The sequence below is a fragment of the Mus musculus genome, chromosome 12, assembly GCF_000001635.26.
Source record: "Mus musculus strain C57BL/6J chromosome 12, GRCm38.p6 C57BL/6J".
NCBI classification, from domain to species: Eukaryota; Metazoa; Chordata; class Mammalia; order Rodentia; family Muridae; genus Mus; species Mus musculus.
Window position 1 is genome coordinate 4,680,312 of NC_000078.6, and position 27,160 is coordinate 4,707,471.

At 46.9% G+C, this 27,160-nt stretch overlaps 1 protein-coding gene and 1 pseudogene across 6 annotated transcripts in view; one reads left to right on the forward strand and one right to left on the reverse strand.

Annotated features, from left to right (window-relative positions):
* The window catches only part of Itsn2 (intersectin 2), a 121,310-nt gene that overhangs the window by 87,669 nt on the left and 6,481 nt on the right, over positions 1–27,160 (forward strand). For all 6 annotated transcript variants that reach the window (XM_006515024.4, NM_001198968.2, NM_011365.4 and 3 more), the window contains 5 exons: positions 16,831–16,952; positions 20,009–20,115; positions 20,871–21,054; positions 25,949–26,047; positions 26,654–26,821. In XM_006515024.4, coding sequence (XP_006515087.1) covers positions 16,831–16,952; positions 20,009–20,115; positions 20,871–21,054; positions 25,949–26,047; positions 26,654–26,821 — 680 coding nt within the window. The remainder of the gene's footprint in view (positions 1–16,830; positions 16,953–20,008; positions 20,116–20,870; positions 21,055–25,948; positions 26,048–26,653; positions 26,822–27,160) is intronic.
* Gm17541 (predicted gene, 17541) lies at positions 9,094–9,606 on the reverse strand (annotated as a pseudogene).

Here is a 27,160-nt window from a genome sequence, read left to right on the forward strand (position 1 = left end):
CATGGGGATGTTTTCCAAGTGTCCCAGATGATGCTGGTCTGCTCTGCATCAGAGTGAAGAAACTGTGTCAAAGCTAAGGGGAACTTGGTATTCCTTAGGCACTGATGCAATGGGAGGGAGTGGGATAGAATCCCTGTGCCGTGAACGGAGCCAGAGGTGGGGGAAGAAGGTGAGTTGGCTTTTGTTTTGTTTTGTTTTTCCTATAAAGGACTATCCTGATAGAGTTGCCTAGCTATTTAGGAAGATGTATCCCAGAAGCACAGCACTAAATGCACACCAGCTGGAGTTGGCACCATTGTGCATACTTGTAGCTTTTCCATAGTTGAGACTCCGTAGGGAAAGGATCTTCCTGTGTGATCTTCAGCCAGGGCTGAGAAGTAGGAGGACCCAGGATAACAGGCAGCAGGATTTGTGAGAGTGGAGTGCTGTGGAACTACCATTTAGAAAACAAGCAGACCCTGCCTGTGTCAAAAATGGGACTCCTTAGATACTCTCTTAAGATCCATGAACAAAATGACTCATTCATTTTTACAGATGGGAAAATTAAAATGAGCTAAAGTCCCAATAAGGGACAAGTTGGCTTAGTGAGGCTGGCTTCTGAGTTCATGCTGTGAACGTCATATACTTGTGTGCTAAAGCTACTGCCATCTCTATCATCATAACGTCTGGCAGTGCACATTGCTCCTACCAGTAAAAAGAGGAGAAACACACAGAGAAAAGGCCAGAATGAAGTATAAGAGCAAGAGCCTGTGGTGATAGCATCCAGGAGAAGATTGCCCATAGTCACTGTCTTATTGAGTGTGATTCATATACCCCTTTAACGTGTACAACTCAGTGGCCTTAATGTATTACAGTCATGCAGCCATTGCTGTAATCAATTAGAAAATATTTTCATCACCTCAAAAGACCTTTAAATTATCACTCTCTTATCACCTTGTAACCACATACATACACACAACATACATAGTCCTTAGCCCTCCGAATCCACTAATCCACTCTATGTCTGCATGTGTTTGCCTGATTTGGACATTCCTCCTCTGTGTTAGAAGATGTGTGGGCAATTGTGATTGACTTATTTCTCATAACATCTAAGTTGTAGGATGTATCAATACATTATTGCATTTTATGGCCAGGTTAAAATTTTATTGTTTGGCTCTGCCGTGTTTTGGGTTCCTTTGGAAAATACCAAAGCACATGGTTTCCAGGTCTCATAGTGTGATGTTTTGTAAGAGCCACACTGTTCCAAAGTGGCAGCACCATGCGTTGCTCCAGCTATGCCCCAGCAGTGAAGGAATCCCTGTTGCCTCAGGCCGTTCAGCATTTGCTGTTGTGTTGTGGCCTCTGGCCAAGCTAATGCGCGCTGGTCTTGTTTACTATACCTTCCCCTGAAGATAGGTGGTATACGGAATCCCTTTTTTTAAGGAGGGATCTTGCTCAGTAGCCCTGGTTGGCCCTGAATTCAGAGATGTGCTTACCTCTGCTTCCCGACAGTCAGGATTAAAGGTGAGCACCCCAGCAGTGTTCATGCACTCCCTTGCCACCTACACATCTTCTTTGGTGAGGTACTAAGGTGTATGGCCTGTTCTTTAAGTCAGATGTTTTGTTTGTTGTTGAGTTAGTTGTATATGTTGGGTCAGGTGTCGGGTTTGTAACTATTTTCTTACAGTCTGTGACTTGTCTTTTTTTCTCTCTCTTGACCCTGTCTTTCATAAAACAAAAATTTAGATTTTAGTAAAGTCCAGCTTGTGAAGTTCCCTGTAGACTATGCCTTTGTGTCATATTCTAAGTTATCACTTACCCTAAAGCCACATAGATTTTTTTTATCCTCTTATCTTCCGTGAGCTCTACATTTTTGTGGCTCACATTTGGTACTCGAGGATGGTGCATTTTCAGGTCCTTTTAATGAGGAATAGGTCTAGCTAGGGCAGCACTTCTCAACCTGAGGGTCGCAACCTCTTTGTGTGCCAAATGACCCTTCCACAGGGGATGCTTATCAGATGTCCTGCACATCAGACATTTACATTAAGATTCATGACAGTAGCCAGGTGTGGTGGTGCACGTCTTTAATCCCAGCACTCGGGAGGCAGAGGCAGGCGGATTTCTGAGTTCGAGGCCAGCCTGGTCTAAAAACTGAGTTCCAGGACAGCCAGGGCTACACAGAGAAACCCTGTCTCGAAAAAGAAAAGAAATGGAAAGGAAAGGAAAGGAAAGGAAAGGAAAGGAAAGGAAAGGAAAGGAAAGGAAAGGAAAGGAAAGGAAAATAATTGTACGGTTGGGAGTCACCACAGCATGAGGAACCGTATTGAAGGGTTGCAGCATTAGGAAGGCTGAGCACCATTGGTGTAGCAATCATATGACCCAGTCATCTGTTGAGATCCCTCTCTTTGTTATTGCCTGTGCTTCTGCTTCTGCATCAGATCAGGTGGATGTTGTCTGAGTCAATCTCTGTGTTTCCTTGGTCTCATTGGTCAGTCCATCTGCCCATTCTCTTGCTCAGACCACACTGTCTTGGTTCTTGCAGTCCAGTACTGGGTCTTTTCCTTTTTTCATACTATGGTAGTATTCTGGGTCCTTTGCCTCACCATGTAAATGTCAGGATTAATTGTGAATCATTTTTCTTTGTCTTAAACAAGAACAAGAAATCATGAGATGTTATAATGAGAGAGACTTCAGTTCACACTGTTGTCAAAAGGCGATAGTCACTCAGTGTCTCAACGAAAGTGAAGAAGCAGAATGACCCTGGGAGGCCATGCCTTGTCTGTCACTGAGGATGAAAGCCACAGTGCACATTTGGCAAGGAAGCACTAGCTCACTGCACAACACATAGTAAGTTCTAGAGATAATAGCTAACATGTTGTGAACATTTTTGTGCAGTACATAGTGAACTAGGCATTTGGGGTTGACAGATTGGAGCTCAAGTCCATCTCGACTCTGGAATTCATGTTTCTAGGCCCCCACCCCCATCTTCTTTTCCTTAACTAGAACCTGCTTTTCCTGCAAACCAGAGAAGTAGAACCATCACCATCGAGGTGAGGAGAAGTGATGGGCGTCAGCTTTGGGCGAATCCAGGTTGGCCAAGTTACATTCAGAACTCTGGAGGAGCCTGCTGCTGGATCCGAGTGTTACCCTGAAATCAGAGTCAGGAGATGCTAAGTAATAGCTGTGTCCTGAACTCACAGTGTAGGGTGCTCTCCAGCTATGGAATCATGGACAGTAGAAATATGAGCTGTATGAGTGTTCTGGGGGAGGGGAGATAAGAGGCGTGTAGGCGATTCAGTGGCACAAAGGAAGAAGAGATTTATGAAGCCCCTCTGCCCTGGACAGGGGGCTGTTTGAGTGAGTCCTGATGCAAAGTACTGTAGCAAGTATCTGCAAGGTTCTAATTGTTGCTGGGTAGAGGGTGTTCAAAGGATTGTGTGCCAGGTAGCGGGTGTGTGAATGAGTGTGTGCCAGGTAGAAGGTATGTGAAAGATCGTGTGCTGGGTAGAGGGTGTGCAAAGGACCAATTATGTCACTAAGAAACAAAAAGTTAAGGGAAAGCAAAGGTCATGTTGGTTTTGTTTGCAGTACTGGGGATGTTTGACATTCTGGATAGTTATTCTGATTCATTCTTCCTCCAGAAGTCAGCTCAGCATCAAACCAAATCATGTGTGTAGTCTACATCCGGCATCTAGTGAGTGTGGCGTAGGCTCCGCTGCATGTTGCTTTCCTTCCGATGTAAGAACCCTGGTAGCTTTGTAGTGCTGCTCAGCCGCAGAGCTACAGACCTCCATTCTCTATTCAAGAGGCCTCAGAGTTGCCTTAGTCAGAGAAGGTCACATAGTGTTAAGAGTCAGAACTTCTAGATTAGGAGCAAGGAAGGAACTGCCCCCTCTGGTTCTCTCCCTTGCATACAGTCTGAATTCTGAAGAGCAAGTGAGTTAAGTCTGTGTTAAGCCGACAGGGGCAGGTAGCACATGGATCCTAACCTGAAGTAACTGCCAAGGACAGAGTGTGCGCTGTCAACAAACTTTCTGCGCGCCAGCTGGTGTCCTGACGATCTCAGTTCAGATTTCCTAACACCCCCCAAAACTGGAATCCAAGCACTTAGCAGGCAGACACTGGGATCCCCCCAGAGCCACCTGGCTAAATAAGCTAAAATCTGTGGGCCCCAGATTCAGCAAAGACCCCACTTCAGGAGGAAGTCCAGTGGAGAGTACTCAAGGATGACACCCAACATCAGCCCCTGGCCTCCACACATTCTCACATGCACATGCATTCACCACATATAAATACACACAAAGGAAAAGAGTTCTCTGTTGATCTTTATGATCTAGGCACACGAAGATCTCTTCTGATCTTTCACAGCAGAGTAGGAAATAAAAATAAATCCAATAAAAGTATCAACAAGGTTGCTTTGGGGAAATTCTAGAATACTACTATTATGTGGTAGCTTTCTAATGTTCTAAAATATTTCAATACAGTTGCATTTAAATAAGCAACCTAAGGTTTGATGTTCAATTTGGTAGACATCAGAAAGATACCGGAGCCCAAGTTGATGAAGCACACAGCACATGAGTGTAATCCCAGTACTTGGGAGGTAAGACAGAATGATCAGAGTTCAAGGTCAACCTGAACAGCAAAACTAGCCTATGTCTAAAAAGAAGGAGGAAGCTGGGCAGTGGTGGCGCACACCTTTAATCCCAGCACTTGGGAGGCAGAGGCAGGTGGATTTCTGAGTTCAAGGCCAGCCTGGTCTACAGAGTGAGTTCCAGGACAGCCAGGGCTACACAGAGAAACCCTGTCTCCAAAAAAACAAAAACAAAAACAAAACAACAAAAAAAAAAAAAACAAAAAGAGAAGGAAAAGGAGGAATGAGGAGGAAGGAAAAGAAGACGACTTTTAAATCTGTTTGAAAAGGTTTGGGGTACACAGCTCAGCCGCAGAGCAATTGCCTAGCATGCATGAAAGTGCAGATTTGATCCCCAGCAACACCAGCAAATCAATAAAAGTTTGTTAAGGGATTATTTAAATTTTCAGTCATATATATTTCCCCATCACTTTCTGATAGAATCATACTACTTGATATTGCCATTTGTCCTTAAGAAAATATTTACCAAGTAGATTAAAAATATATTGACTTATAAAATAGCAGTTTTCTAGAGCCCTTATAAGACTTGGTTATGTATTAAGGCAGCCTGCAGAGAGTGGCTCAGTTTAGTCTTCTGGATTTACTGCTGGAGGCTATCTCTTCACAGAGCTTCCACATAGTGCAGCCAACAACCAGTATGCGATACTCAGGGTGTCTAGCAGGGCAAAGCACAGCAAACCACTTTGTTCTGTGGCCTTGCTGTCCTCGGAATGCGCAAGGCCTTTCTGGTACTTATGACCTAATCTGACCAAACAGCCAGTACAGATTGCCCTTTGTCCTCCGGCTTTTGGGATCTTCCCAGATCTTTCTATCTCCCTCCTGAGCATCTCTCTGTGCTCAGAGATTTTGTCCAGGGATTTAGAACAGTGGCTCATGGCCATTGAAGTAGCACATTTTTCATTAGCTGTGCTCCATAATTTGTTTCCACAGCTAGCGGCTTATAGTTCAGCTCACTCCAACTCCCTGTCTGTCATTTCCTCTGTCCATTCTTCCTGTCCATCAGTACTTACAAGGAATTTTTCATCACTTTTTTGTGAGCAGTATTGTCAGTCAGGGTCCATCTCATCATATTTTATCAATTCTTGAAGAAAACTTACTAGGGTGCCAGGCACTGAGGATATAGTAGATTATAAAACTTACAAAAAGACAGCCCTCTGCCAGTGGAAGGTGGAAAATGAACAAATGAGATTAACCAAGTATGCCGCATCTCAGGAAAACACAGCATCGAGGGCGGGGGCAGTGCTGGGTGGGTGCTAATGGGTGCTCAGAAATGTCTCCAAATTGGTAATGTGGGAAGCAAAGCCCTGAAGGGCACGGAGGAGGTCTGGGGAAAGGACATTCTAGGAGGAGGGGACAGCATACCCTTGGGCCTGCCATAGGAGTGTGTCTGTGATGCTCAGAGAACAGGGTGGTGGCCAGGGTCCTGGAACAGAGAGCGAGCACGGGAGCAGGAAACAGAGCAGGTGCTCACGGAGATGGGGCAGTAGCTGAGATTCTTTGGGGCTGTTTTATAATAACTCTGGCTTTTGTATGCAGCAAGAAAACCACTTTAAAGGGTTTTAATCAAAAGAGAGACATGATCTGATGTGTTTTAACAGGCTTGCTCTGCTCAATTAAAGTGAGGGAAGGGAACCAGAAAGAAGCAAGAGGGCCCACTAGGAACCTGCACAGTGGTCCAAGCAGAGCCTGGACGGTAGTGACTGGATCCCAGTGGTGATGATGGTGTGGTGCAAACTGGTCAGATTAGGGGGAGGGGTGACGTTAGAGCCAGTGAGTGGATTATATGTGGGGAGTAAGACCCAAAGTTCTTAGCACGAGCTGGGGAGAAATGGCACTGGCACTGAGTTAGGGGTTAGGCGACAGGAAGGAGGTGACTTTTGGTCTTCTGTTGATGAGGGAGATCCTGCTGAGGCAAGAGAACGAACGTATTTTTACACACAGAGTATAAATGTGGGACTGGACCAACACATCCTTTGAGTCCACAGAGAGGAGAGACCCAGAGGCCACTCACCCTGAGGAGTCTGGATGGCTGAGGGGCAGTGAGGAAGGGAGACCTGGAAAGGCTGCAAGGAGTTAGGACTATTTGAGGAGAGGTGCTGACCCTGAGGAACGAGGGGGGAGGGTGTGGCTTGGGGTGGGACTCTGGCCTGAGCGGATCTCCAGCAAGAGAGTGATCCCAGGAGTCAGTGATGGTGGTAAGAGGAGTTCCTGCTGCTAACAGAATGACCCACGGGCATCAGGAAGCTGCCTGTCATTTTGCCCTTTCTTCCTTTTTTAACATTTTTTTTCCGCTTTACATCCTGATCCTGCTCCCCCTCTCCTCCCTCCCCTTCTCCTCTGAAAGAGTGGAGGTCCCCCTGGGTATCCCCCACCCTGGCACATCAAGGCTTTGCAGGGCTAGGCACTCCTCCCACTGAGGCCAGACAAGACAGTTGAGTTAGGGGAATGGATTCCACAGACAGGCAACAGCTTTAGGGACAGCCCCCACTCCATTTGTTCCAGATCCACGTGAAGACCGAGCTGCATATCTGCTACATATGTGTTGGGGGGCCTAGGTTCAGCCTGTGTATGCTCTTTGGTTGGTGGCTCAGACTCTCTGAGAGCCCCAAGGGTCCAGGTTAGTTGACTCTGTTGCTCTTTCTGTGGAGTTCCTCTCCCCTTTGGAGCCCACAATCCTTCCCCTAACTCTTCCTTAAAAGTCCCCAAGCTTCATCCACTGTTTGATTGTGGGTCTCTGAGTCGGCTGCTGGGTGGAGCCTCTCAGAGGACAGCAGTGCTAGACTCCTGTCTGCAAGTCTAACAGTATCATTAGTAGTGTCAGGGATTGGTGCTTGCCCATGGAATGGGTCTCTAGTTATGACTTGGCCCCCTCAGCCTCTGCTCCATCCCTTCATTTTTTGTAGGCAGAATAAATTTTGGGCCAAAAGATTTATGGATGGATTAGTGTCCCTATCGCTCACTGTATTGGAGTTCCTGCCAAGTTCCATATCCCTACTGCTATGAGCCTCTCTCTCTCTTCCTCTCTTCTCTCTCTCTCCCTCTCTTTTAAAGATATATTTGTTTACTATATATACTCAGAACCTCTAGAAGAACAGCCAGTGCTCTTAACCTCTGAGCCATCTCTCCAGCCCTGGAAGCTGCCTTTCTTTAAGCAAGAAACATTGGGGCCAGTTAGGTGGCCCTGCACAGCATAATCCTGACATGAGTCCAAAGGGAAGAGAAAAACCAAAGCCACAGAGTTGTCCTCTGTCCTCCATATACCATGGTACATATGTCCACACACAAACATCATACATATACATAAACACAATTACAGTAAAAACACTTGAAGGGCCGCTGTGGTGGTTTGTATGTGTTTGGCCCAGGAAGTGGCACTATTAGGAGTTGTAGCCTTGTTGGAGGAAGTTGTCACTGTGGGCGTGGGCTTTGAGACTTCCTAGCTGCCTGGAAGCCAGTCTTCTCCTAGCAGCCTTCAGATGAAGATGTAGAACTCTCAGCTCCTCCTGCACCATGTCTCCCTGGGTGCTGCCATGCTCCCACCTTGATGGTAATGGACTGAACCTCTGAATAAGAGCTGCCTTGATCATGGTGCCTGCTCACAGCAGTGAAACCCTAAGACAGCTGGTGGGATGGCTCGGTGACAAAGCACTTGCCACACAAGCTGGACAAGCTGAGTTTGATCCCTGGGGCCACATAAAGGTGGAAGAAGAGAACAACCTCCCCAGAGTTGTCCTCTGCCCACAGATGTGCCATGGTGCACACACACTACACAGACTGATGACTTACTTAATTGTGTGGATGTGGAGGAGTGTGTGCCTGTGAGTGCAGGTGCCGGTGGAGAGCAGAGGAGAGCCTTAGGTCCCCTGAGGTCACAGGCGGCTGTGAGCAGCCTGGAGTGAGCGCTGGGAACCCAGAGCAGGGCCTTTGCAGGAGCCTTTGGTCCCTGAGCTGTCCCCAGCCTCTTAATTAATCTTAAAAAGAAACACTTGAAATTAGTGTTAAGGGCTGGTGAGATGGCTCAGTGGGTAAGAGCACCCGACTGCTCTTCCGAAGGTCCGAAGTTCAAATCCCAGCAACCACATGGTGGCTCACAACCATCTGTAACATGATCTGACTCCCTCTTCTGGAGTGTCTGAAGACAGCTACAGTGTACTTACATATAATAAATAAATAAATCTTTAAAAAAAAAAAAGAAATTAGTGTTAAATGTATACATTTCCTGCTATGTTCAGTAAACATTTCCCCATATGTTGAAATGTATTTTCTTTTATGTTCATATATCAAGCTTATTAACTGATCAAACTGCTCATATTGATAATTTTCATTGAAAAGTATCAGCTCCACTACTGATTATAGTTCTCTCTCTTTTTTATTCTTTTTTTAAGAAGGCATATTTATTTTCAGAAACATTTCAACTTTTTTTTGACAGTCTCAAGTTTTTATTCAGTGGGTTTCTGTGTCTAGAAGAAGGTGTTGGGCCTCTTGGTGGTAAAGTGTGGCTTGTGCTGGTGCTGCAACAACACGCGGTGGGGCAGTGGGAATTTGATCTTGGAGTCATGGAACTGCTTGACAGCTGGCCGGCGGCACTTGCCAGCTTCAATCTCTTCCACCTTCATGATCTGGATGGAGTGGGCACGGGCACGGTGTCGGGTACCCATGTCTCGGTAGCACTGTGAGACTGCACCAGCAGTGGTCAGGTCCCCGTACTCCCGGTACATGTTGTGTGTGCCACTGCGGGAGTCACAGCGTGGCCAGATGCCAAAGTTCTTCACGCGCAGGGGTGACTTCTCAAACACCTGCCCGCAGTACACAATCTCCCCGGGTGACTTCTTCATCCTCTTCAGCTGCAACACAAAGTACCAGAAGTGGGACTTGGCCACCACATGGTTGGGTGCAAAGATTCGCATACGGTACAGTGGTGGTGTGTGGCATTTTGGGGTTGGCAAGCAGCACCCCACCACCTTGTACTCCCGAAGCCTGCGCGCTCATTCACCGCCAGTCACAAAAGGAACATTTCAACTTTTTATGTTATACTTTGAGGCTTTTATGTTGCTTTCAGATAAGCTCAGTATTGTTGTCTATTCAGGTGCTTGCTGCAACATCCCATGAAGATACTTTGGGATTTGTTTTATTTTATTTTGTTTATTTATATAGTTGATTCTAATTTTTCAGGATATAGTTTTGCAGTTTCACTCTAGCCTAAAATACACTATGTAGCCCAGGCTGGCCTCCCGTTCTTCTCAGTGTCCCTGCCCTAGTCTTCTGAATGCTGGATTATAGCCATGAGCTGCCACACCCAGACTGGTGATAACTCTTTAGATGTTAAAGATGCAGTGCATAACACACAGTGATAACAGTTAACCCTAAGTTAACATACACACACACACACACACACATGCACACACACATAGAGACAGATAACACACAGAATGAGAGAAGATATCTCAAAAACTAAGGTGGATAGCACTAGAAGAAGACACCTGACTTTGGCCTCTGTCTCCACACTGAGGTCCATGTGTACCCACATGCATTCACACATGAACACACATATACACAGAAACACACATGTTTGGAGAAAAGTAAAGGCAGATAGTAGATGTTGTCATGGGAACCACATTAACGGATAAAATATCAAATTAAACACATCGAAGCTATCACCAGACAAGAACCAAACTTTGTGTTAAATCCTCAGTTTCATAATTCTTAAAATGCAAGTTTTGATGATGTTTAATCACAATGTTCCCATTATCTCCCCAGCAGGGACAAAGTGTCCCTCTTTCTGATAAAAGGAATTTTACCCTGTTACCTTCAGGTCCCTGCCAGACCCAGGCAGAAGAGAGCATAGAAAGAGCAGCCTACAGGCTCTGTACAACCCAGGTCGATGCCAGGAAGGTGTCTGTAAAACTCTATTGGTAAAATTGCCCCCTTTCCTCCGCCTCTCCCTCTGTACTCTCTCTTAAGTAGCTTCCCTTTCCTCTCTCTTCTCAAGAGAGCCGGGCAGATCCTGTTCTGTCACATCTTTCTCTGATTCATCACTTTCTGTCACTCAATTAGACATCACTTTCAAACATGAGTGCTTCCTTCTACAAACTAACTTTACCTTCATTGTTTGAAATTAAAGGTGTGTGCTAAAGATGTGTCTGTAGTCCAGCCAGAAGATTAGCATGTGTTCTGAGGCTGAGCCACACCACGACTAAAAACAGCTCTTTTTAGCAAATAGCACAATCATAGCGTTCATAGTGTGGTCAAATATCCTGTGATGAGAGCTAGTTTATATGACATATAAAATACAGACTCAGGGACCAACTGTGTAGCTCCATAGCAGAACACATGCTGCCACCACCCACAGCTGCCACTGCTACAGACACAAACCAGTAACAAAGGGCCACAGAAAAACAAGTCTGGTGTCAGTGGGACCAAGGATGGGAAAGGGGTTTTCCCACAATGGTACTCTTTAAGCATCGCCATGAAGGATTCTCTGTGTGATAACCAGACTGTGAGTGAGGAAGAGAAGGCCAAGCTCAGCAAAGCTGAGGGCAGTGTACCATGTTGTAAGAACTGAGCCTAGTGCCGGGGAAAGCTGAGGGCAGTGTACCATGTTGTAAGAACTGAGCCTAGTGCCGGGGATTGGGGTACAAGTTGGGGAGCTGGGCAAGGCAGTAAATGCCAAGACTGGGAAGCAGGCTGGAGCGGCACCATGGAGCCCCTGGAGCCGTGCTGCTGAGTTAGACTTTCATTCTGGCATCAATGGAAGCCATTTAACATTTTGTGAGGAAAGGAACATAAATAATACAGGGGCTAGCTAGAACTGTTAAACGGAGATAAGGGAGTAGTTAGAGAAGCCCCATATGAAACTGTAAAATTCTAGGAGTCATGCTTTTAAGTAAAAAAATACATAAAATTCCAATAGTGTTTAACCCGGTGTATTCAAAATACCATACCAATATATAATGAGTTTGGTTGCTCAGTTAACTGGATGTTTGGCTAGGTTGTTTTAAGAGTCTTCTGTGTAGCCCAGGCTGTCCTCTAACTCCAAATCTTCCTGCCTCAGTCTTTCGAGTGTTGGAATCACAGTTGAATTCTACCAGCATCTGGCCAATATTGATAGAATGGTTTACAGTTCATATTTAAATATATCTTCAAAACCCAGTGTGTGGTTGGCATCTGCAGCACATCTCTATCGGCCAGGTTACATTGGGAGGTTCAGCCGCATGCCTCGTCGATGAGCGTAGGGACATTCAGGTGTTGAGAATGTCCAAGTGTGTATATCCACTTCATGAGAACCCAGTCCTCAGTTCATCCAAAGACCTCTCTCTTTCCCTCACTGGTGGGTACATTTTGGCAGCTCTGCGTGCCTCTGATTGACATATGTGCTAATGTGCACTGTGCCTGTGAAGAGCAAGAAAAAAGCTACCACCGCAGTGAGGCCGGGTTCCTGTGACCTTACAGGACAAGAATGCTACATCCTATTTTGGAATTTGCTGGTTTGGAAGAAGCAGAGAGCTTAGCAGCAGGCAGAGGGAGACACTCAGGAGGAGGCACCAGGAACATCCTCGCGAAGGCTGAGAAGGACATCAAGACTCTGAAGGGACAGCACACCCGCGGGGTCAGTGCAGGGGACAGCACACCCGCGGGGTCAGTGCAGGGGCAGTAGATGAGGCTGTGAGCTAGAAGAGGGCTCTGAACCCAGCAATTTTGGGGTCCTCGCCCTCCTAAGAGTGCTGCCAGCACAGTGCTGGAGTCACAAGTGTAGACCTCCTTGTGACTTTTGCGATTACATGAAAAAGAGGGATAGTGATGTGGGATCGGGGCTGGGGGAGGCATGCTGTTGTGCTTGCCTGGACTAATGAATAGGAAGGACAGCTGACTCTGTTGATGGCCTAAAATGACGCCGTGGAACTGAATATGGGGGGCTGAAGGGAGCACCATGGAAGAGACCAGTTAAAGTGCTGGCTCTGGAAAGAAACAGGAGTCTAGTACCCTGACCAGGAAGGAAATGAGGGGTAAAGGGCAGCGGTCAAAGGGTTGGAACCTGAACCAAGGATAGAAATTTAAGGGCCATTGGAATGAAATGTAAAGGATCAGTGTGGCACGGTGACAAGTTGACCCCACATATCCTGACAAAGCAGACAGACATCTCAGCTGTACGTGGTAACTACTTGAGGCTCTAAGCTGTCCTTCCAGATAGGCTGGTGGGCACACTGTAAGGGAATTCATAGAGAGAGTAATGTGATCATAATGGTATAAAGGTGAATTAGTTACTCAGCTCTGGCTCCTGGAGGGTTGCACATGCACTGCACCTACCCCAGAGCCCTCTGGTTTCTCTAATGAAAGATAGACACATATGCATACAGACTACACACACGCACACACATGCACACGCTAATTTTGATATGCTTAGACTAGCTCAAAGGCTGGGCACTTCTAAACCTCCCTACAGCTAGCATGCATTCCCCTCCTGTATTCTTGAGTTAATATTTGCTAAATCCATATTTCCTCTTTGCTACCCCTGACCCAATAGGGGGAATGGCCCCTGCAGCCACTTTCCTGGAGCCTTGCATGTCACAGGCCTTTAAGTCTGTTCTCCTTGCTCCCTGTAATGGATTCTTTCCTCTTCTTCCTCTCTTCCCTGTCCCTTGCCACTGACTCCCTGCCCAGCCATTGGCTGTATGGCAATTCTTTATTGTCAATCAAAGCCAGCTGGGGGCAGGGACCCTCAGGTCTGGAAGCTCGGCTTTTGGGAACCGAAATAAGACAAAGCATTAGAACTATTTTCCAACATGGGTACACAATGCTGTGCTATACAAAGTGTGTCCAGGTTCAGGATGTGGCTTAGGGGTAGAGCACGTTTCTAGTGTGTACATTTTGCATCTGAGACCTAGAACCACAAACTCATGCAGACTCATTTTTATGATTATATATTCACTTTGATGTCATAAAAACAACCATGAAGGGGCTGGAGAGATAGCTCAGTGGTTAAGAGCACTGACTGCTCTTCCAGAGGTCCTGAGTTCAATTCCCAGCAATCACATGGTGGCTCACAACCATCTGATGCCCTCTTCTGGTGTGTCTGAAGACAACTACAGTGTATTCATATACATAAAAATAAATAAATCTTTTTTTAAAAAAAACAACAAACAACCATGAGTACATTTAACTGTAAACATGAATACATATAAAGAAAAATACTAAGGGCTGGTAAAGGTGCTTGGCTGCTCAAGCTGCCTGCCACCAGACCACGCCCAAACTCAGTCCCCACCACTCAGATGGAGGACGGAAGAACCGGCTCCTGAAAGTCGTCCTCTAACCTCCACTCTCATGCCAGGGCACATGCGTACACACACACAATAAATAAATTTACAACGTGATTTAAAATTGCTTAAAGCTGGAGGTGGCATCACACACCTTTAATCCCAGCACGCTGGAGGCAGAGTTGTTTTTGTTTGTTGAGACAGTGACTGGCTATTCTGAAACTCACTATGGAGACCAGGCTAGCCTCAAACTCAGAGATCTGACTGCCTTTGCCTCCTAAATGCTGGGGTTAAAAGCATGCGCCACCATACCTAGAAATACATGGTTTTTTTGCTAATTACTAAGAGGATGGGAACACAGTAGAGTGCTAGCCTAGACTACACAAGGTCTTGAGTTCAGGCTCTGGCCCCTAAGTGCTTGCCTCCTGCTCACCAGTCCCTGGTTCACTCCCTGAAGCAGGAAAAAAGAGTCTGAATCCTGTTTGTTCCCCTGCAGGCAGTGCTTTCTTCCCACTGCTGTAGGCAGCCCTGTGAGGAGGCCTGCGTCCTCCCTCTCTGTCTTCATCCTGAGACCTGTGCTAGACAGCTCCCAGCTACCTCATAGTGCCCATCCACACTTCATTGTTGTCTTCTAGATCAGCTTTAAAAGAACAAAACAAACAAAAGAGTGTGTGTTTGTGAGTGTGTGTGTGTGTGTGTGAGTGTGTGTGTGTGTGAGTGTGTGTGTGTGTGAGTGTGTATGTGTGTTTGAGTGTGTGTGTGTGAGTGTGTGCGTGTGTGTGTATGTGTGTGTGTATGTGTGTGTGAGTGTGTATGTGTGTGAGTGTGTGTGTGTGAGTGTGTGTGTGAGTGTGTGTGTACGTGTGTGTGTATGTGTGTGAGTGTGTGTGTATGTGTGTGTATGTGTGTGTGTGTGAGTGTGTATGTGTGTGAGTGTGTATGTGTGTGAGTGTGTTGTGTGAGTGTGTATGTGTGTGTGTGAGTGTGTGTGTACGTGTGTGTGTGTGAGTGTGTATGTGTGTGAGTGTGTGTGTGTGAGTGTGTGTGTGTGAGTGTGTGTGTGTGTGAGTATGTGTGTGTGAGTGTATGTGTGTGTGTGTGTGAGTGTGTGTGTGTGAGTGTGTGTGTGAGTGTGTGTGTGAGTGTGTATGTGTGTGTGTGAGTATGTGTGTGTGTGAGTGTATGTGTGTGTGTGAGTGTATGTGTGTGTGTGTGTGAGTGTGTGTGTGTGTGTGTGTGTGTGTGTGTAGGTAAGAGGACAACTTGTGAGAGTCAGTGTTCTCCTTCTATCGTGGGAGTCCAAGAGATCAAACTCTAGAGCAGGGAGCTCACCAAGCTTGTCAGCTCCTTCCCTGCTGACACCAACTTTTATTCCCCCCCCCCCCAGACAGGGTTTCTCTGTGTAGCCCTGGCTGTCCTGGAACTCACTTTGTAGACCAGGCTGGCCTGAACTCAGAAATCGCCAGCCTCTGCCTCCCAAGTGCTGGGATTAAACACCACTGCCCAGCGATTTAAAATTTTATTTATTTATTTATTTATTTATTTATTAGTTTACAGATAATTATTTTTCATCATGGCTGCCTGCTGCCTCACTCGGCAGCTTCCTGGATTCGGTCTAGAAGGAAATTTCTTAGACCAATTCCGTTTATAGTAGCACTTATTTGAGCAAATAAGCACAAAGTAAAAGTAATGCCTGAATGGTAGTTACCAGAGCACCCGAGACGTTAGCCATCAGTGCTACCCAACAGCACTATCAAGACCCAGAGATGATGGCTACAGCAAGCAGCCACAGCTGTCACTGGGTACAGCTTAATGGTTATCAGGCTGGAAAGATGGCTCAGTGGTTAAGACAGCGTATTCTTACAGCAGAGTTTGAACCCCAGCATCCACATTAGGCAGCTCACAACTACCTGTGACTCAAGTTCCAGGAGACCTTATTATACCTCTCTGACCTCACTGGGTACATGCACTTAAATAATTAAAATATTAAAATAATAATAATCACAAGTTAATTGACCATTAGGGCTTCCTGCAAACAGCCAGAATCGAGTTAGTGTGATTAAGTTCTACATTGGTTTGAAGTGTTAACGGCCCCCATCCAATCACACCGCTTCCTGCAAACGTGCGATTGCAGTGCCTGCCTGCTTCTGCTCTTTGCATGAGGAGGGATTTCTCAGGGTAGTTCCCAGTATTGCTATTCCCAGGCAAGCCCTCGGCTGTGATGTCAGACTGATGTGCCTGTAGACGGATATACAGTGAAGACGGTACCTTTTCATCCTGCTGTGAGCTGTGCCTCCTCTGAGTGGCCATGGCTGGATTCTGTGGTGTGTCATCAATTCGGAAGGCTTTCTTTCAGTGGGCTTGTTGGGAATTGCCTGGTCCTGGGAACTTTAGATTTTCCATCCTTAGAACTTTCCTTGGAAAATTGTTGTCGTTTTCTTAACAGTAATTCAAAGTGAATTTTGATCCTTTATGTCATATAACTAAATAAATATATAGCCAAAGCCTTTCACAGTTCTTACCAGCACTGTGTGCATGGTAGACCGTATTTCTTGTGTAAATGTCAGGCCTAAATTGATAATGACCCAGTGATGGCTCATGATCTATAGTTTAGAAAATATTCGTCTCAAATACTGATTTAGTAATCATTTCAGTAATTTTCAAAAGCTGTGTATCGCTGAAACTCGGTCTCTGTGAGGCCATTTCTAGAATCCTTAATCCTCTCCCTATTGCTCAGAAAACAGGACACGCTGCACTTTCAGAGATGTGCTAAATTCACCTGTGGGAGCACGGAGCCTAGAGTTGCTGACAGCCCTCTGCAAGTGGCTGACACTCTTTGGAAATCTCCTTTCTGAGCAGCCTATATCGACCCAGCACACCTGCTGAGAAATGTCCACTTTCTATGTGGTGACTGAAGTCATTTTAAGTTCTGCAACCATCTCTCTGCAGGGTGTGCTGACCTCCAAGCCCTGGACACAATGCAGCCTACGGAGAGGAAGCGACAGGGCTACATTCACGAGCTCATTCAGACAGAGGAGCGGTACATGGACGACCTGCAGCTGGTCATCGAGGTGAGGCCTGTTGCTGTCTGTCCCCTATAGGCGGTGGAGGGCGGCCATCTCTGCCCCCCTCACTTGGAAGCAATGTGAGCCATCTTGTTTTGTTTTGTATGAAGCCCTGGGCCTCTCACAAGCCACACCCATGTTTTACCATTGAGCTGTATCCTCTGTCTGGGCAGGACTTCCATGTGACTCACAGACAGACAAGAGCTTACTGGTAAGGCAGAAAACTAAAGGTTCCAGGTAGGTGAAGGCACAGGCTCTCTCAGCTGAGCCCACTTGGTGTAGAGGGAAAAGAGGACCTGGGAATGGCCACGTGACTGTTTGACAAGGGCATAGGGTGGGTGTGAAAGCCTCTGAATGGGCTTGACTCCAACCCTTGCCTAACTCTCTTCACTGCCATTTGGAAACCTGACATTTCCATTGGCTTTGATACCTCTAGCCAATGTTTATGTCAGCTTAGGAAAGCAAACAAGAGAAAATTGTAAAAGTTTCCCAAGTTGTGTGTGTACTGCCTGTACCTGTCCATGAGGCCAATGGTGTCTACGCTGATGACAGTTGAGAGGAACGCTTCGCAGTGGCTCGTGTCTGAAAGCACAGAAGACTCTGGTGTTACACCACTTCTGTTCCCGTGTCCTGGATAGCAGAGTGGAGCAGGGGCTGCACCTGCCCGCACCTGCCCTGCAAGGCCTGCCCTGGCCTGCGGCAGTGTCTGCCCCTCCACACTACACTTCCCTCACTCCTCCACTGGGAACGCCGTCCTCCTCACGCCTGTGTGCTCCTCTACACTCTGGGGAGTTTTGTTTTGTTTTAAAGACGTGGTCTCCTGTAGACCAAGATGGCCTTGAACTTTCGATGTAACTAAAGATGACTTTGAACAGCAGATCCTCCCACTTCTATCTCCCAAGCCCTGGGCTTACAGGTTTGTGCCATCCTACCTCTTCCATGAGGTGCTAGGGACTAAACCCCAGACTTCACGTCTGCTACATAGGCATGTTACCAAGTGAGTTCAATTCCTCACCCCGTCTATCTGTTCATCCTCATCTCCACACTCAGCCTTTGAATGAGCACTGCTGCCAGTCAGCTCCCAGTCAAAGGAGGCTGTGAATGGCTGTGGAGTCTCAAGCACTCACCAACATATGAACAGAAATGGGGTGCGTGCCTACCTCAGCTAAGCACCCCAGGAATGTCCATTCTGCTCCCCTCACCCATTTTGTAAGGAGCAAAGAGCTGTCAAGGACTCAGGTGAAAGCACCGTGCTAAACTGACTTTCTAAAGACTCAGCCATCTTTCCCCCCACCCTGGGCCTGCTCGCATGGCCTCTGCAGTGCATTATGAGCAGAGGCTTCTCTGCCTTCAGTGGCACCCTGGGAGCAGGAGGACCATGTTTGCGGGATTGTGGTAGGCACATCCTGCCAGCCTCCATCTCGTGGAGCTGAGACATCGCCACAGTTCACAGAGTTTCTGGCTGACAGCTGTGGCTCACATGAACTCAGCAAACATCAGCTGAAGTTCTATGGCAGAGAGCACAGGTAGCCGAGGAGTTCCTGTGTTCCTTTAGCTCAGTCCTGTTGAAGGACAGCAGAGGAGGTACAGTAAGGACTAAAGCCCAGAGAATAAGTCCATCCCCAGCAAGGAGGGCTCCCAGTTATGCTCAGACCACCATGAGACCCCTTTGCCAGGAGGAGGAAGTGGAAGTGTGGATGTATGAAGGGGTTGGGGACCTAGGAGTTAGGCTGGAATGTCAGGAAGCTAGGGTGGTGAATTGGCAGGGATGGATCTCAAGGCCTATGAACCCCAGTGTCTTAGTTAGGCTGCTGTGAACAGACACCATGACCAAGGCAAGTCTTATAAGAGCAACATTTAATTGGGGCTGGCTTACAGGTTCAGTCCACTATCATTAAGGCAGAGCATGGCAGCATTCAGGCAGGCATGGTGCAGGAGGAGCTGAGAGTTCTACATCTTCATCTGAGGGCTGCTAGCAGAATACTGGCTTCCAGACAGCTAGGATGAGGGTCTTAAAGCCCACATCCACAGTGACACACCTACTCCAACAGAACCACACCTAATAGTGCCACTCCGTAGGCAGAGCATATACAAACCACCACACCCAGGGTTTGCAGCTCATCGCTTGGCTAGTATGACGCCTTTGCATGGCTTAATACAGAGCCCTGTGTTATATGGAACCTTGTATGGTCACATCACTCTGTAAGTCATGATTTCTTCATAAGCCACTAAGGAATACCAATAGCTGAGTTGCCTCACCTGTATCACGAGTGAAGTCACATGAGAACCCTGTATACACTGTGTGCTTCACACACATGTGCATCCATGTACATGTGGAATGCAGATGGAGAGTATGTCTGCCACTGACTTCTGCTGGGTGCATGTGTGCAGGCTCACTGAGATGACAGAGGGCAGCTCTGTTTTTTGCCCAGCAAACACAGAGAGATGATCAATTCCACAGCTCTCTGCCCCTTTTTCTGCAGGCTCCACTGTGCAGAGCCCTATACCCAGCTCTGCTTGGTCCCCAGAGCAAGCCTAGGAGGGAGGTGGGACAACCTCCCTAGTTAGGAGAGTCAGCCCTTAAAAATCAGCCTTAATTGAGTTTTAACTAGTGAAAGTATGGAAATTGTGCAGCTTAAAATCCAATAATGAGCCGGCATGGCTCAGCCCATAAAAACATCCCTAAAGTCTATGTGACAAAGCTGCATGTGGTGGCACACATTTGTAATCTCCTTTGGCAAGGTGAATGGCCGAGACAGGAAGATAGCCCAGAGTAAGCCAGCTTCTACTTAGACACTGCACTGTTCCAAAAGGTGGCAGGAGAGAACACACCCCCAGTTGGTGTCCTCTGCACTGTGGCATGCATGCCCCCGTCTTTGTCTATCTTTGTTTCTATCTCTTCTCCCTCATGTGCACACATATGCACAATAATAATAAATAACCTTTAAAAACCTAGCAGCTATAACTATGCTTATTTAGAAGTGCCGCTGTCTGGCTGTTTGAAGACACGCATGGCTGTGTACCCACACTCAAGTTAACTTAGATCTGTGTTTTGAACTTAGGTCTTCCAGAAACGGATGGCTGAGTCAGGCTTCCTCACTGAAGCAGACATGGCTCTGATCTTTGTGAACTGGAAAGAGCTCATCATGTCCAACACGAAGCTGCTGAGGTGAGTGTGGGCCCCACGTGACATGGTCACTGCAGTCCCTCGGGGGCTGCTCAGCAAGACAACTTCCAACTCTGTTCTGTCCCTTAGGCGTTGGATTCCAGTAGCATTTGGTGAAACAGAATTTTTAGGAAAGAAATATAATGCAGAACTACTTTGATAACAAGAAAAGCTGTGTCAATGTGTGATCTCCAAGCAGGAGCAGCAGGCTGCCTGGCAGGAGGGAAGTAACAGGCAGAGGAAGGCTGCAGCCACAGCCAGATGCAGTGCCTGTCCTGGGGGAAGCTTTCTGTCCTTACAAGAACAGAATTGCGGGGCAGCTGGCCAGTTCAACCTGTCCACATCCCTGTCCTGCCATGGCTGTAGCCCACCATGAAACCCCCAAGTCCTCCATTCCAACCCCTGGCCACTAAGGCTCCCCGGCTCTTCTCTGGAATTTCTCTCTTTGATTCAAACCAGGAAAAACAAATTGAGTCTTTCACAAAGAACTTTCTAAGAAACGGCGGCCTAGAGGGCACACACATATGTAGACTCCATTGCTTTTTTTTCTTCTTTGCTATTTCCCCCAGATTGGCTCAGCCAGTAGAGCTTTAGGCCATCCCTCTGTCCCCTCCGACCAGCCGTTCATTCCCAGTGTCCAAGGGTCCTAGATCACTCACACCCCGGAAGCCATGGCTCATTCCTGCCGTAGCTTTCACCCCTTCATTGCCAAGCAAGGACATTTGTGGAGAATGGATGTGACTGCCAGTTACTTGCAGGGCCTTGCGGGTGAGGAAGAAGACTGGGGGTGAGAAGATGCCAGTTCAGATGATTGGAGACATCCTGGCGGCAGAGCTGTCCCACATGCAGGCCTACATCCGCTTCTGCAGCTGTCAGCTTAATGGGGCAACCCTGTTACAGCAGAAGACAGACGAGGACACGGACTTCAAGGAATTTCTAAAGGTACATACAGCCTGGGACACTGGGGCTCTGTGTGCTACAGCAGCACAGTAGCTGCCTCAGCCTGAAGGCAGCAGCACACACTCAGAGTCCCACCAGTCTCCAAGGGAGTACAGACATGGCGGGTAGTGTCCTGACTCTGTGCTACTGGCCCAGGTACACCTTATTTTCCTTGGCAAGAGGACCACGATTTTATATCCTGGTTAAGTAATAGTATTACGTTGTTTTGTTTTGTTTTTCCAAAGAAACGTCTATAATGCCACTTCTTTTTTTAATGATTTGTTTCTGTGTATGGGTGTGTCTGTGCTGCGTGTATATCTGTGAGGCACGTGCATGCCTGGCTCCTGCAGAGGCTGGAGGAGGACATTGGAAGCTGGGAACTGGAGTCAGTCACTCATGTGGTTATGAGCTGCCACCCGAGTGCTGGGAACCCAACGCAGATCTCTGCACCAGCAGCCCGCGCTCCTCTCCTAACCGCCGGCCCTCTCTCCAGCTGCACTGTAGTATAGTACCACGTCTTAATTTTGCAAATTATATTTATTTAATGATCATCTTATTCCAGAAAGAAAACAAAAAGAGCTTAGTTAAATGGATACAATACAGCAAAGTAAAACTTTAAATAATTAGGTGACCACTTTGTGATTGAAGGAAATGAAAGTATAAAAAAAAAGTAATGGGGCGCTCTTCTGTTACACCCCGTTGTTATGCACCATGAGAAAGGGGAGAGAAACACTGGCTGCTCAAGACCAGCACAATCTTTATTAGTCCCACCACAGGAGTGTAGTCACTGGTCCACCAGGGCCACTAGACAAGGGCTGGAGAGTCTTGTTTCTTCCTGCCATCCCGCACAGGGGCTGAAGCAGGGCTTATAAGCATAAAACCTGCAAGCACTTGGGTCAAGTTACAGTTAGAATTTTTACCAATCAGCACTCTGGGATTAGGGGCTTTCCCCAGTGTTTCGCCATTGTCAGTTGACATCTAATGTGTTTTTGCCTAGCCAATCAAATTCATTTGTTCTTTCTGTTGTTAGGAACAGGCATTATGTCTTGGGGAACTGGAAAGGAAGTTGATCAGCTTAGGTAAAATGGAGTCTGAAGTCAAAATGATGTCTTCTTTTATCTGCTTCCCAACAACTTCCAGAGGGTCCCAAGTTCAAGTCCCAGTGCCCACTTGACAGCTCACAACTGCTTAGCTCTGACCCTGTGCATATCGTACATCAGCATCGTGCATGGATGCCAGTGGGGCTTCTAGAAGCCAATGAGAGGAGGAGGAGAGGATTGGCTCCATGCTGTAGTTACGAATATGGTAACAGTTGCATTATGATGTAATAAGTTGTCAAGTTCCTTGCAGCCATGTAGCATTTAACTTTTACCCTTGGCTACCATAATGCAGTGCTGTGTTTTTAAGTCAGGCATGGCTGTACATGCCTGCAATCCCTACACTGAGAGGCTGAAGCACAGTAAAACATAAACTCAAGGCCAGCCTGGGCTATATAAAAGGAAGCTGTTTCAAAAAACCCAAATGAGCAGGATGGAGAGAGGCCGAGTGGTTAAGAGCACGTGGCAGCTCACAACTACCTGTAGCTCCAAGGGACCAGGCACCTTCTGGCCTCTACAGCACCCACACACATGTGGCTTGTATACAGACACACAGAATAAAAATACATAGACACATACTTAAATAAAAAGTAAACACTTTGTAAAATGGAAAACAACATCTAGAGCATAACAACAGTCAAGTGATTTCCTGACCCACAGGCCGAGTTCCATCTCTAGCACTTCAAAGAAAACATTAAATAAGTCAATTTTATCAAAGTATTATATCTGAAAGTGTTCACTTTTAATTTTTTTTTTTTTTCTTTTTTTTTTTTGATGCTAAGACCTAAACTAAAGTCCTTGCTCACACTAGGCAAGAATTCTTCCTCTGAGCTACAACCCAAGCCCTCGAATACTACTTTTTTTTAAAATTTTTTTCTTATTAGGTATTTTCTCATTTACATTTCCAATGCTATCCCAAAAGTCCCCCATACTCTCCCCCCCACTCCCCTACCCACCCACTCCCACTTCTTGGCCCTGGTGTTCCCCTGTACTGAGGCATATAAAAGTCTGCACGACCAATGGGCCTCTCTTTCCACTGATGGCCAACTAGGCCATCTTCTGCTACATATGCAGCTAGAGACAAGAGCTCTGGGGTACTGGTTAGTTCATATTGTTGTTCCACCTACAGGGTTGCAGATCCCTTCAGCTCCTTGGGTACTTTCTCTAGCTCCTCCATTGGGGGCCCTGTGATCCATCCAATAGCTGACTGTGAGCATCCACTTATGTGTTTGCTAGGCCCCGGCATAATCTCACAAGAGACAGCTATATCAGGGTCCTTTCAGCAAAATCTTGCTAATGTATGCAATGGTGTCAGCGTTTGGAAATGATTATGGGATGGATCCCCGGGTATGGCAGCCTCTAGATGGTCCATCCTTTTGTCTCAGCTCCAAACTTTGTCTCTGTAACTCCTTCCATGGGTGTTTTGTTACCAGTTCTAAGAAGGGGCAAAGTGTCTACACTTTGGTCTTCCTTCTTCTTGAGTTTCATGCATTTAGCAAATTGTATCTTATATCTTGGGTATTCTAGGTTTCTGGGCTAATATCCACTTATCAATGAGTACATATCATGTGAGTTCTTTTGTGATTGGGTTACCTCACTCAGGATGATGCCCTCCAGGTCCATCCATTTGCCTAGGAATTTCATAAATTCATTCTTTTTAATAGCTGAGTAGTACTCCATTGTGTAAATGTACCACATTTTCTGTATCCATTCCTCTGTTGAGGGGCAGCTGGGTTCTTTCCAGCTTCTGGCTATTATAAATAAGGCTGCTATGAACAGAGTGGAGCATGTGTCTTTCTTACCAGTTGGAACATCTTCTGGATATATGCCCAGGAGAGGTATTGCGGGATCCTCCAGTAGTACTATGTCCAATTTTCTGAGGAACCGCCAGACTGATTTCCAGAGTGGTTGTACAAGCTTGCAATCCCACCAACAATGGAGGGGTGTTGCTCTTTGTCCACATCCTCGCCAGCATCTGCTGTCACCTGAATTTTTGATCTTAGCCATTCTGACTGGTGTGAGGTGGAATCTCAGGGCTGTTTTGATTTGCATTTCCCTGATGATTAAGGATGCTGAACATTTTTTCAGGTGCTTCTCAGCCATTCTGTATTCCTCAGGTGAGAATTCTTTGTTTAGCTCTGAGCCCCATTTTTTAGTGGGGTTATCTGATTTTCTGGACTCCACCTTCTTCAGTTCTTTATATATATTGGATATTAGTCCCCTATCTGATTTAGGATAGGTAAAGATCCTTTCCCAATCTGTTGGTGGCCTTTTTGTCTTATTGACAGTGTCTTTTGCCTTACAGAAGCTTTGCAATTTTATGAGGTCCCATTTGTCAATTCTCAATCTTACAGCACAAGCCATTGCTATTCTATTCAGGAATTTTTCCCCTGTGCCCATATCTTCGAGGCTTTTCCCCACTTTCTCCTCTATAAGTTTCAGTGTCTCTGGTTTTATGTGGAGTTCCTTGATCCACTTAGATTTGACCTTAGTGCAAGGAGATAAGAATGGATCAATTCGCATTCTTCTACATGTTAACCACCAGTTGTGCCAGCACCATTTGTTGAAAATGCTGTCTTTTTTTCCACTGGATGGTTTTAGCTCCCTTTTCAAAGATCAAGTGACCATAGGTGTGTGGGTTCATTTCTGGGTCTTCAATTCTGTTCCATTGGTCTACTTGTCTGTCACTGTACCAGTGCCATGCAGTTTTTATCACAATTGCTCTGTAGTACAGCTTTAGGTCAGGCATGGTGATTCCACCAGAGGTTCTTTTATCCTTGAGAAGAGTTTTTGCTATCCTAGGTTTTTTGTTATTCCAGATGAATTTGTAGGTTGCTCTAATTCGTTGAAGAATTGAGTTGGAATTTTTGATGGGGATTGCATTGAATCTGTAGATTGCTTTTGGCAAGAAAACCATTTTTACTATATTGATCCTGCCTTAATAGAAATAAAAAGTATGAAGATACCTTTATAGCAAAATATGTAGATGCAGGTCTACCCAAAAACCGAAAGGACAATCTTCCCTGTTCATGAGTGGAGTAAATCACTTCTCAGTCATTGTAGGCTCTGACCTCAGAGGCGCCCACCCTGGAGTACTGCCTCAGCCTCTGTGCCAAGAGGCCACTATTGGAGGACACCTAAAGCATGATGTGCCCACTCACCCATATGACCTGGTGCCCAGAGGAGAGTCACAGAGAGGAGGAGGTGTCCCAGGGGAAAGTGGCCACAGAAAAGCCTGCCTGGGTCTTGAGAAATGAATGTGTCTCAGGCACGTGTAAACAGTGCGGTCGGTTTCTGATAAAGCAGGAGTGGCAGCCTTGCTGAGGAGGGGAAATGGAGAGCTGTGCACCAGGCAGATGGGAGTGAGTGCTGAGTGTGGCTGGAGAGGCTATGGAATGCACGTAGACAATGTGGCTCCTGTGGAGGATTTGGCCTCCTGGGGGTCGGGTGGGGTGTTGAGGCTGAGTAGGTGCCGTTGGAAGACCTACTGAGAAGTGTAATGTGGGCCTGACAGAACTCCACAGAGTGACTGCTTCCTGATGCTGGGCCTCTAGTTTTTGACCTGGGGCAGCAGCTACATTGAGAGAAGATGGAGGGAGGATGTGATGAAGACCGAAGCTTGGGGGGTGGGGGGCGGGGGGCTAGGGAAGAGCAAAGGAGCCGGGCTGGCCTCAGGAGCTGAGAGATTCCTGCTGCTAACCTGACATGTGCCATTTCAGATCTTACCATTAAAAGAAGTCTAGGCCAGTGTTTGGGCCAGAGTGCCCATGTTTCCTCACTGGCCTCTCTCTGTATTGCAGAAGTTGGCATCAGACCCACGATGCAAAGGGATGCCCCTCTCCAGCTTCCTGCTGAAGCCCATGCAGAGGATCACTCGCTACCCGCTGCTCATCCGAAGTGTGAGTCCCAACCTCGGGTGGTCTCACCCACCTGGCTGCTCAGAGATCCCCCTGCCCAGGCTCCTGTGTGTGTAGTCTAAAGGCTAATGTCTTAGATAAAAGTGGGATGTAATGCCATCCCCACCACAGGAGCTGTCCTGGCACCCAGGAGCTGTGTGCCTGTGGTATAGGAGGGGTAAGGCCCTCTTCAAACTGTGAAGCATCATCAACCCAGAGTCGCCAGTAGCAGAACCATGGGTGCCAGCCTTTCTTCTTGAGGCAAAATGCTTTCTAAGGAGATCAGGGGGTTTATAAAGCAATACAGTAGATTTATTGCCAGCTTGTACTTCAGAGACTCTAGATCAGAAAATCAAAACCACCCAAACAAAAAACACATGACTCAAGTTATTGGGGAGACCTGAGGTACCTGTTAGCCTATGGCTTATTACTGAGACTCCGTCAGGTCCACAGTGTCCCTGTCCCCACAAGGACTGTGGGACTCTGCTTCCCTCACTGGGGGTTTCACCTGAGACAGCAGGACATGGTGGACGGGAGTCAGTAGACTGCTGCTGGGCAGCCTAAGGACATGGTGTGACCCAGATGACACGCCCGCCCACTGTCTTCCAGATCCTGGAGAACACTCCACAGAGTCATGTTGACCACTCCTCCCTGAAGCTGGCCCTAGAACGTGCTGAGGAGCTGTGCTCTCAGGTGAACGAGGGAGTCCGGGAGAAGGAAAATTCAGACCGGCTGGAGTGGATCCAGGCACACGTGCAGTGCGAAGGCTTGGCAGAGGTGAGGCTGAGAGCTGGGCTGGGCGTCCCAGGCAGGCTCTGGGTAGGGAACGTCTACCACACCTCCCCTAGCATGGACTTCACTGTGTGAGCTCACCATCCTGCCCTGCAGGACACACCTTGGGCTGCCTTCCTGCCTTGGGAAGAGGCAAATTAGGGTGTTTGTAGTGAGTTTTTTGAATTTTACTGGCAGAAATCAGTAGAATCAACTATTGATTTTTTTCACAGGATCAGTAGGAATTCTAAGCAGTAATAAATAGGAAAGTTTTTGTTTATATTTGCTCTGGAAAGGTGGGTAATTCTAACTGTATTACCACCTAGAAAATTCCACCTCAGGCTC